This window comes from Talpa occidentalis, unplaced genomic scaffold (genome assembly GCF_014898055.3).
Source record: "Talpa occidentalis isolate TD23 unplaced genomic scaffold, MPIMG_talOcc4v2.1 talOcc4.15, whole genome shotgun sequence".
Taxonomy (NCBI): Eukaryota; Metazoa; Chordata; class Mammalia; order Eulipotyphla; family Talpidae; genus Talpa; species Talpa occidentalis.
The window spans coordinates 22042103-22054186 of record NW_023601543.1 but is presented as its reverse complement, the minus strand read 5'-3'; the positions used below and the strand labels follow the sequence as shown (position 1 = coordinate 22054186).

Genomic DNA, 12084 nt, shown 5'->3' with positions numbered 1-12084 from the left:
TTTTTAGTGAATTTAATGTATTTGATCAAAACAATACCATAAGCCATGTTTTAATGAAATTGCTTTTAATTCAAAAGACAGAAAAGGTTCAGATATACATTTAAGGTAAAAGAGATCTATAGATTAAATATAAAAGTTTATGTCAATACTAATCAAAGTCTGCTCTCATTATATAACCCTGCTGAGAGTTAAAAAAAAAAAAAAACTTCTGATGGCTTTCTATCATTGCGTTTTATCACAATATAAAACTTTAAAGCCTTCTCTAATGTGGCCCCAACTGAACTATTCAACCTTATTTTTCATTATTTCCCTAAGTACTCTGAACCATCTTATCAGGGTGCTCTCCAGACTATTTCACTGGAAAAATCCAGGCTTCTTCCCTTTGCCAGTACCTATATTTATGCCATTATTTTTTCATGTAGAATAGCCTCCCTCCAAAGCTAGTTCAAATGTGACCTTCTTTGTAAAGCTATCTCTAAACAAATCTCTACAATAATTAGGCACCTTTAGTCTAGGTCTCATCATTTACCATTTAATTTCATCCTGCAAATTTCAGTTTCCAGCAAAGATGAATTAACAGGAATTGGGTTTACCTTACCTCTTGAAATGACTTAAAACCAGACAAAATATATGAGGAAAAAAATTTACAACTGGATGAAGGAGAGGTATCTGTGAAATATGAGAAACAAATTAGATGAATGAACCCATAACTGCTTAGTACCTGTAGTTTCCAGAGAAAGGTACAAGGAGTAGGAACCTAGGCAAAGCCCAGTGTTCTTCTAGAGTTGGGGTCCAGGGAGGTTAAGGCAGCTAGGTTTATAGGGCAGAATGCAGAAAGAGGGAGTTGCAGAGGGCTGTGGAGCTCTAACAACAGCCCCACAGCCTCAGTTATTCAAGTGAATGCTAATAAGTGCATTTGTCTCCAGAAAGAACCACCCAAAGAAGCATGAGGAACACTTCCCAAGGCTCACAGAGAGCCGGTGGATAGTTCCTATTAAACCACAAACATGGAAACCTTACATTCTAGAGCCTCAGGTAGAGTACTCAAAAGGGTTTTGCCTTAAAATTGGGAAAGGTTTGCCCTAGAATAAATGCTGCTGCAGATCTATCTCACAAAGCTTAAAGTGAATCAAAAATATTTTAATGAAAGCACAGTATTTGGGGAAGAAAATCAGAATGCAAAGTACCACCTTATCCACTACCTTTTCCCCACATAAATATATTCCAGTTGGTCATAAAGCACTGTGTAACCTGGAGCAGACAGAGAAAGTTCTGCATCTGACTTGAAGAACAGGAAAGAGGGTCCTTAAAGCTTAGAGAGTAGAGAAAATCCATTCTACTTTACTTCCTCCCTCTGCTTTCTTGAGTCCCAATCCTCAGGCAATTCCAAGATATCGATGGTGTCAACAGCAACGGGGCAACAGTGACAGTGTTGACAGTGGGGATGGCAGATGTGTATCAATCTGAGGGAAAAGAATCTTCCTCCTTACCAGAGGAGTTCGATAGTTCCTCTGTGGTGACTACCTCTGAAATTGCTGATTAGGATGGGAGTTGGTTGTGGTTAGTGTATGGCAGAGCCAGATAAAGTTCCAGTCTTTTTTTTTTTTAAGATTTATTTATTTATTTGTTTGTTTATTTTTATTATTTATTTATATAAGCACTGGGTACAGTCAGAAGCGCGGGAGGGTGAGAGAATTCACCAGAGCCAGAGCAGGGAGCAGAGTAGGCAGAAGGACCAAAGTACACTGCTGAGGGGAGCAGCGGGCGGCAGGAGAGGTCTGCGCGCCATGTGGGACCCTTGCCCGGTGGCCGGGGATTGAACTGGCGCTGCAGAGGCTGTGGGCAGCTTTGCAACCCAGCGTTCAACCGCTGCGCCACTGGGGAGGCCCTAAAGTTCCAGTCTTAAGACCAAAAGAAACAAAAGGGAGCCTAAAGGAACTGGAAAATATTGGGGAGAAGGCTGTGATAGAGGAGCAGGAAAGGCCCCAACAATGTTCTATACCACAGGATGCTGCTCACCAATAAAAAGGAAGAAATTAATTTTTTTAACCTTTTTTAATAATTTATTTTATATAATTCTTACATCATTTTTCATTTTTGCACAATGTATGCATTTTCATTTTGGTTACATTCCCCATACGATTGCACCACCCCTTATTTTGACCCTAATCCTCCCTCTCCCCACCTCTACCCTCCCCCATAGTCTGTCTCTGGTTTATAGTTGCTTGTTGATTTTGATTTTTACTTTCTATTAATTAGTCTTTTTCCTGGTCCCTTATTTAGGGTTCTAAATTCCTGCTATGAGTGAGCCATCTGGTATTTTTCTTTTTCTTTCTGACTTACTTCGCTGAACACGATCCCTTCTAGCTCCATCCACGTTGCTGCAAACTGCATGTGTTTATCTTTTTTGATTGCTGAGTAATAATCCATTGTGTATATGTACCACATCTTCTTGATCCAGTCATCTATTTTTGGGCATTTGAGTTGTTTCCATAGCTTAGTTATTGTAAATAGTGCTGCTATAAATATAGGGATGCAGGTGCCCTTTGGAATTAATGTTTCTGTGTCATTTGGGTAAATAACTAGGAGTGGAATTGCTGGATCATATGGAAGCTCTATCTTTAGTAGGTCAAGAAATCTCCACACAGCTCTCCATAGTGGTTGACCAGTTTGCATTCCCACCAGCAATGCAGGAGAGTTCAAAAAGGAAGAAATTATTGATTGATACAACTAAGTGAAAGGATCACAAAGATCACAGACTAAGTAAAAGAAGTCAATCTCAAAGCCTGCAGACTATATGATGCCATTTACATAAAAAGACAATATGCTCAAAAGACAATGACAGAAAAGAGAAGTTTTCAGGGTTTAGAGATGGGGATGAGTGTGAAGATCAAGGGCTAACAAGAACAGTTCTGTATCTTAATTGTGGTGATTATCCAAAACAAATTATTTGCTAAAACTTATAAATTTATAGACCAATTAAAACTCAATTTTACTGTATATTCACTTAAAAATTAATAAGTAAAAAAAGATGACTAAAGATATGTCCAGTTAATACCAATTAAAAGATACCTGGCATACTTTACTTTCAGACAAAATAGATTTTGAAACTAGAAAGCATTTATTCTTAGTTTGATGAAAGATTTCAGCTTTCTCTTAAAGAAAACAGCAGTATAAGAACAAGTAATCCCAAATTAAGCAAGAGAATGGAAATAATAAAGAACCAGAGTGGAGATTAATAAAATAAAAAACAAAATAATATAAAAAACCAAAAAAAATGAGAAAAAGCAATAAAAAAAAGCTGCTTCTTTAAAAAGATCTATACATCTGGTAAGACTCTAGTCAGACTAATCTGGGAAAAGAGAAAACACAAATTACTAATACCAAGATTGAAAGAGGTGACACCACTAGAGTCTATAATAATTAATAATAATATAATAAGGAAATATGAACAATTGTATGCCAATAAACTTGACTACTCAGTTGAGTGGAAAAATTGCTTGAAAAACATAGCTACTAAAAATTACCCTAGAAGAAATGGATACCTGAACATTTTCTGTAAAATCAAATTTTCACTGATAAATTCTACCAAATATTTACAGAAAAAAATAATACCAACTCTATGTAAACACATACAGAAAAAATTAGAAGGTGGGAAAATGTCCCAACTCATTCTACAAGATCAGTATTCTCCTTAAACCAAAATCAAGAAAAGGAAAGAAAAATAAGACCAAAATTCATCATGAGCATAGATGCAATAATTCCTAAAATTTTAGCAAATCTAATCTAATAATATGTAAAATGGATACTACATCAAGACCTAGCCAGGTTTATTCACACTTGGAATGAAGTAATACTGGTGGTTTTACCATTCAAAAATCAATATGACTCTAACTAGACTAAAAAAAGAAAAATGGTAAGATCATCCTAACAGATGCAAAAAAAAAAAAATAGATGCAATAGATGCCATAAGATGCAAAAAAAATTTTTTTTGACAAAATCCAACATCCATTTCTGATTTTAAAAAAATGACCTCTCAAAAAAACTATTAACAGAAAGTTCCTCAAACCTAGGCAGAGATGAAGGAATGCTTCCCACCCCCGCATCAGTTTCTACTCAGTGCAATAAAGCAAGAAAATAAATTAAAGGCATCATATTGCAGAGGAAATAAATAATGCTATTTATATGCAAAATGATCATGCATGTTGAAAACCCAACAAAATTTATAGAAAAGTTCTTGGAACAATCTCTTCTAATAATAATAATGGCAATAAATAATAATAATGGACATTTATTAAGCATTTAACATGTACCCCAGCATTAAAACACAGGCATACCAAAACTACATATTAGACCCCAAACCTTGTGGAACCTATTTGGTGATATTAACAAGGGCTAACTAACAGTGAGGAATAGAAACAATTACTAAATCTGTCTGGATCACAAACTTGAAAAAAGTCAGAGAGTCAGAGATATATAGGTCCACAGGGAAAAACTCTTTTAAGAATTCACTTTGCATTATTACCCATTGTATAACTATAGTGGGAAGTACACAAGTTTAGGACAAATCTGGAATTCCAGTTTTACCACTTAACATTTAAGGATTATTATGAATAAATAGGGGTTAACAGAAAAAGAAAAGAAGAAAAAATAAAGTAAGGGTATTCTTAGGCGGGAGAATGGGCTCAAACGCTAAAGGATGAAAAGGAAAATATATTTATAGAATAGTGAAAAATCAGAAGTCTTCCAGGCATTTGCCTTGACTATCCTATTAAATCTACTAATCAAAAGTGAAAGCAAAGATTATATGGTTAAAAAGAAAAAGAACTGAAGAATGGCATGGCAGTTATGGCAGAAAAACCAGGAACCATAAAAACAAAGGTGGCAGGAGAAAATACTTGCAAACTATGTGTGTGATAAGGAATTTGTATCTAGCATATATAAAGAACTCTTACAAATAAATAATAAACAGCAATAACTAAACAATGGGAATAAAACGATCTAAATGGTCAGTACTCTAAAGATGATATACAAATGGCCACATACATAGACCCCCAACATCATTAGCAATCAGCACAATAGAAACAAAACCCAAAAGATGCCATTTCACAAAGACAGGTATGATTATAATCATAAAAACAGATAATAAGAGTTGGTGAGAATGTAGAAAAACTGGAATCCTCATCCATTGTTGGCAGGAATGGAGAATGGAAAGCACTGGCAATTCTTCAAAGCCTTAATTATAGAAATAATCAAAGAATACGATGCAGCAATTCCACTCCAAGGTATCTTACAAAAGAGAAATGAAAACACTGACACAACTATGCATGAATATTCAAAATTGCATTTTTCATAATAGTCAAAAAGTAGAAATCACCTAAATGTCCATTAGTGAATGAAAGGATTTTTAAAAAGTGGTATATCCATAAAATGTAATGTTGTTCAGCCATACAAAGGAAAGTAGTACTAACACATGCTACAATGTAGTTGAACCTTGAGAACATTATGCTAAGAAAAGAAACCATTCACAAAAAAGCACATACCGTTATGATTCCATTTATATGAAATGTTCAGAATAGGCAAATCTAGAGAAACAGAAAGTAGATTAATGGTTTCCTAGGGTTGGAGAAGGGGTTATGAGTAGATGGCGAGTGATTGCTTAATGGACAGCAGGTTTCTTTTTAAGGTGATAATATTCTACAATGGATGTGATATTTGCAAAATCCTGTGAATATACTAAAAACCACTGAATTGTACACTTGGAAAGGGTGAATTATATGGCACATGAATTATATCTCCTTAAAGCTGTTATTTTTAATAAACGAAGGTGCAAGTAAGGGTATGAGTCAATAAATTACTAAAGGATGAAGTAGTAAAAGAAAGATGTTGGTAATCTGGATAATAGGGTAAAGTTAAAGGATGGAAATTTTTCATTAGAAGTAACTATGGCCATTGCAGGTAGTAAAGGAGTGTGGAAAATTAAATATTACTACTTAAGCAAATCCTGATTAATCGTCTTCCTTACTTGAGTAAAAGTAATGTGCACTGCTATGTCCATCACAACTCCCTTGAAATCTGTTCAAGGTTCTACAAATACAAGCCTGTTATTAGGTACCAAACTCTTTCCAGACTCTTTCTTTGACAGCCTAGTGTGCTCGACCCTATTGACTAATGTGATAGAGCAGATCAAGCCAACGAAAAGAATGGACGCCTCACTTGGCACACCCTTTATTTCTGATCAACTAGATATTTTTGGACACCTGTCCCATTTGGCCCAAATAGAAGGAAAATGAATGTATTAGTTATGTACCTTATTTCCCATAAATTGTCACATTTAATCCTCCCATAGCCTACTCATATTACAGATAAGGAAGATGGTCCAGAGTGGCTTGATGCCTTTCCCAAAGTCATACAACTAGCAGATAAGTAGGAAAACTCAGATTTCAGTTTTGCCCAAAAACCCCTGTCCTTTCCACTGAAGTTATGCAGTGAGCTATCCTGCAGAGTGAGAGGTCTTAAAACAATCTCTCCCCATGGATCCCATCACCTGACAACTGCTTTCCCTGCACTCTGAAGCTGTACTTTGTGTGATTGCTAATTTTAAAACAATGACAACATTTACACATTAAACACTTCTCCAGCTAGTTCCCTTAACAACCACACACCTAAGATTAGATACAAAAAAGGGTTTCCAATTATTGCTCATACTTAATATTCTCAGTTTGAGAGGACACAATTTTTAACAGACTTTTAAAGAGAGCATATGAAGTTTTTCAATAGCAGTATAGAGTAGCAGTAGCTCAACACTGCCACAGAAAATATTATAATAACATTAAAGAATTAGCTGAAGAAAGATCATCTTAACCTAAATCACACTCTCAGGTTACATTCACATCCCTGTCCTTACAATCAGCCTGGACCAACAAAGGTTGAAGTAAAAGAGTTTTAGAGTTCTAAGATGCACCTATACTTGTCAACCATTAGAGTATTAAATTACAAAGGCTAAACACAAAAACACTTCCACTGAAAAAAAGAAATTTAAACAGTATAGGATTACATTCACCAGCTTCCCTAACATTTCCAAACCCTTTGCTATATATTTACATCCATGTGTATATATACATATTGTATTTCTTCTCCAAATGAGATTATATAATATATACTGCCCTGTTATTTTTTTAAAACAGCTTTGTTGAGATATAATCAACATGCCACACAATTCACCCACTTAAAGTGGACAGTTCAGTAGTTTTAGTATATTTACTGATAATATGTATAGTCATCTTCACAGTTGATTTTACAATATTTTCATACCTTATAAAGAAACCCTGTACCTTTGAGCTAACATCTTTCTATCTTCTCATAGTCTCCAACCATCAGCAACATTGGTCTACTCTGTCTCTATACATCTCTCTATTCTGGCTATTTCCTACAAATGGAATCATATAATGTAGTCTTCAGTTACTGGTTTCTTTCACTTACAGCATAATGTCAAGGTTTACACATGCTGCAGCATATATCAGCACTTCATGCCTTTATATAGCTGAATAATATGTCATCGTGTGCATATGCCACATTTGATCTGCTATGTTTCATTTAATATGTTCTTTCCATTCAGCACATGCAGATCTGTGATTCTTTTCTAGTGACTGGATAGCATTATATAGTTTTGACACAACATAATTTATGTAACCATTTCCCCACTGATGGGTATTTATTTCCAATGTTTCCCTATTAACACAATAACTAACGATTTCTATGGAGAAATGGAGAGGCCATCTCTCTTGGTAGAAGGACAGTATCTCTAGAACATTGGTTCTAAAAGCATGTTCCCTTGACCTGCAGCATCCCTGGCCACTTGTTAGAAATGTACATTTTGGGCTCCAACCTCAGAGTTAACTGCAACAGGACCCAGTGTTCACATTTAAACAAGCCCTCCTTCTTGTAATTCTGGTACACTAAAATTTGAAGACCACTGATTTACATTTCATTCACTGCAATGCAGTGGCTTTCATTATTTGTTTAATGTGAATTTTAAAAATGAGATCACAGAAATTGGTTATAATACATAGTTACAGTCACAGGGCAAAGTACAGAGGAGGAATAAGTAGGTCTTTTTGTTTTTCATTAGAAACAGTATTTTAATATAAACAAAAACCCTAACCCTCTACCCCCATGATTTCCTTATCTGCTAAGCCCCTCTTCCTCTCCTCTCACAGTCTTGAAAAAACCAACAATTAAGCCATTTACATAGAATCAAGAGGCCAGGAGATTGAAAGCTTTTCGTTCCTGACCCTAGCATTTCTGTTGATCAGATACCCACAAGACAATGAACCATAAAACCCAGTTCCCATTAGAAAAGGAAGCATTGGAAAACTGCAATTTCACTGAAATCACAGATGGGAATCAGAAGAGAATTTTAAGATCTCCTACTAGCGTCACATTTTGGAGATAAGAAAAAGTGCAGGAACAGGTAGGCAAAGCAGCATGTGTAAGTCTCTTAAACTATGCTATGGACTGTACTATGAACTATATACCAAATACTATATATTGCATGACTTAACACTTTACTATAATGGTTTTTGACCAGAAATATGTCTGCAATATATCTAGGAGAGTTCTTTTAAAAATACATTTAGATTCATTTTCCTTATTTTACTAAGCAGAGAAGATGTATGAAATTTAACTGTATCTAGAGGACATTTGTGGACAGAAAGTATTATATTGTCCTCTAAGTCATGAACACCCTCAGAGGTTTAGGAGTGTCCACAAGGGTCAGAAGTACCTGGATTGCTTCTCCCCATGCAAAATAGTTACAAATTGCAGCATTTTGTATTCTTTTAGCTTTCCATTGTCTTTCTGTCATCTCCTTTGATGTCATGACTTCTTACATGTATCAGTGTCATATACATCCAGCACTCCTCACCCTTAATTCAGCAATTACTAGTGCCGAGGTGAATAGAGACACCGAATAAATATGATCTTTGGAACTATGATAAGGGTAGGAGCAAAATAGAAAATAGGTTGCAAGTAAGGAACTGCAAACCATAGTGCAGGGACTCTGATATTTGTTTTGGCTGAGATGTAATGGAAAGTTCATGTTGCCAGATATAACACGCTGCAAAAGAGTGGTGTCAGCAAGACCTCCTTTACACAGAACAAAGCCATCAACTTGGGTTGTGTTTTCTTTTAAACATCAGAAAGGTATACAGTTTTCCTCTTACAGTTTTTCCTCTGGTGTTCATCTGCTTTTCTTGTTAATAAATTTTTTTTTTCCTTTTTTTTAAAAAAGATTTCTTTATTTATTTATACAAGCACCGGGTACAGTCAGAAGCACGGGAGGGTGAGAGAATTCACCAGAGCCAGAGCAGGGAACAGAACAGGCAGACTGACGAGATACACTGCTGAGGGGAGCAGCGGGCGCAGCAGGAGAGGTCTGCCACTCCATGTGGGACCCTCGCCCGGGGCCAGGGATCGAACTGGCGCTGCAGAGGCTGTGGGCAGCTTTGTAGCCCAGCACTCAACTGCTGTGCCACCAGGGGAGGCCCTAAAGTTTATTTTTTTAAGAGCAGTTTTTGGCTCCCAACAAAATCAAGCAGAAAGCACAGAGAATTTCCCTAACTCCCTTATCCCCACACATGTACCAACTACCCCATCAGTCATGTCTCACACCACAAAAATCCTGGGTGGTTTTTAAAGTTAGGTAAATACTACAAAAGGAACAGCTTAGATTACCTGTAACACCACCGAGCTGTGGGTATTGCTGGTAAAGATGCGTGTGGTTCCTGCCTTGGAAGACTGCAAATGGGATGAGAGGCCCATTTCGCTGCTTCCAAGGGACAATTTCATATGTTGGTCTTCCTCTTCCACTAGAGATCTGAAAATTGTTTTAAAATTAGAAAGAAAGGCAAATTAAAACTCTTCAGAGAATTCAAAATTACAAGATTATTTAGAGAAATAATCAGTCATTATGCCAATCATGTGACTATGAATTCTGCTTCACTGTATGTTAGGCTCCTACTGGTCTACTCCTAGAAGAAACCTGCAAATGGCTTTCAAAGATTGGAAAGATAAATGAGAACAGAGGAGTCTAAAATGACACTATAATGAGAATGAGATTTTTTGTGTGTGCCAAAGTAATTGCTTTTAGTATTATACTGTTTGGGTAGCAATGCCGTCAAATTGTGTTACTCAGTTTAAATTAACTTGTGATATACATAAAATACAGGGAAGTTAAAAATAACTTACCTAACATCAAAAAGTTATTAAAATAGCTGGGTCAGAGTCTGATTTAAATCTAGTCTGATTCCAAACTCCAAAGATCCATTAATAAAAGTCAAAGATTAATTGTGATAGATTAATACACTATTTCTTCTTCTGTTGTTATAGTTCCAGTCAACACCAACTGAACAAAAAATTTTACACATGAAATGATTCCTTTTCCTAGCAGTATATATCACTGATCAGTTTAGCATTTTTAGCTAAATAGCTACAGTCTAGTGGCATTTCCACCTTTTCAAAGAAATAATAAAAATAATAAGCACATTAGTAACTTTTCAGCAGCCATAAAAAGAACCTTGTACCCAACAGGCCAGTTTTACAGAGAACATGGCAAAACATGTACCAGTACATAACAGCTGACCATTATGACATAATCATTCATCATTCTTTAGACTAGGCAAGTGCGTTTTCTTAGGAATACATTTACTAAAATTGTCTCTGAATAGGTTTGTGCGTTCATGATGGAGACCTCTAAAGTGGATATTGGGAAAAGAAGGAGGTACAATGGATTTCCAAGTGGTAGAACTCTGTATTTTTCCTATTCGTCTGCAATGTTTTAAATGTTGAATTATTTTTCTGACTCTAAGTTACATAATAGAATAAAGATTTCACTCTTTCAAGTTTGACTGTGCCATGCTTTTAATAAAGATCCCGTTTTTTGAATTCTGACACCAACCAAAAGGTTTAAATACTGTAATAATTAGCAAAAAGTCTGGCGACAGGGGTAACATCAATTCTTCTTGATGATATTAGAGCCATCGTATAACCAAAAATGATGAATAATATATAATCATGTTTTATTCAACTCTCATGGATATTTAATAAAGAGAATAATTTAAATATGATTTCAAAAAGCATAAAAGAAAATGAATATAGTTTTCCACAAGTTTCAGAAATAGCTTTTAAATAGAATTAAATTATATGATATATAACATAAACACACTCACTTTTGAAGTCTTCCCATATTTTCTCTGTCCTTGTAATTCTCATTTTATTTGTTAGGTCTGCTGCCTTAAACTCTTGTGTAAGTTGTCTAGTTCTACTGAATTTAGATTTTTTCTGTTTTTTTTTTTTTTGTTTGTTTGTTTTATCAGTTGTGGTGTATTCCTGTCTCTTCATTTTTAGTTTTTTTTTTTTTTTTTTTTTTAGAGATTTATTTATTTATTTATTTATACAAGCACTGGGTACAGTCAGAAGCGCAGGAGGGTGAGAGAATTCACCAGAGCCAGAGTGGGGAACAGAACAGGCAGATGGACCGAAATACACTGCTGAGGGGAGCAGCAGGCAAGGCAGGAGAGGTCTGCTGCGCCATGTGGGACCCTCGCCGGTGGCCGGGGATCGAACAGGCGCTGCAGAGGCTGCGGGCAGCTTCGCAGTCCAGCACTCAAACGCTGCGCCACCAGGGGAGGCCCTTTAGTTTTTATGAAGTGAATTAAATAGCTTTCATTCCTTAACCTGATGTGTGGCCTTATATTAAGATTATAGGTTGCAGGAAATAACTGCAGGCTGTTTGCCCCAGATCCTGAGGTGTCTGTTGCTTTATGGACTGATGTCTCTGAGCCTGCGTGGAGCTCTAATAAAGGGTAAAAAAATAAAGTAAAGGGTAGTAGCCGGGCCAGTGAGGAGTCTAAGAGTACCAAGACTTCATACCTCCTAAGAGGCTGCAGCAGCCCAAACTGCAGGTGGTAGGGTGGGGGGAATGCTGGCTCCAGAGAAAATGTGCAACAACTCCCTACCCTAGGCCATCTCCTTAGGGCTTCCCAAGTACCCTCAAGCTAACGCTGACCTCTCAGCTGTGGTCCA

At 36.3% G+C, this 12084-nt stretch overlaps 1 protein-coding gene across 8 annotated transcripts in view; it reads right to left on the bottom strand.

Moving 5' to 3' along the window:
* Positions 1 to 12084, bottom strand: part of KLHL13 (kelch like family member 13) — a 162481-nt gene that overhangs the window by 26287 nt on the left and 124110 nt on the right. For all 8 annotated transcript variants that reach the window (XM_054695594.1, XM_054695593.1, XM_054695596.1 and 5 more), the window contains one exon: positions 9736 to 9877. In XM_054695594.1, coding sequence (XP_054551569.1) covers positions 9736 to 9877 — 142 coding nt within the window. The remainder of the gene's footprint in view (positions 1 to 9735; positions 9878 to 12084) is intronic.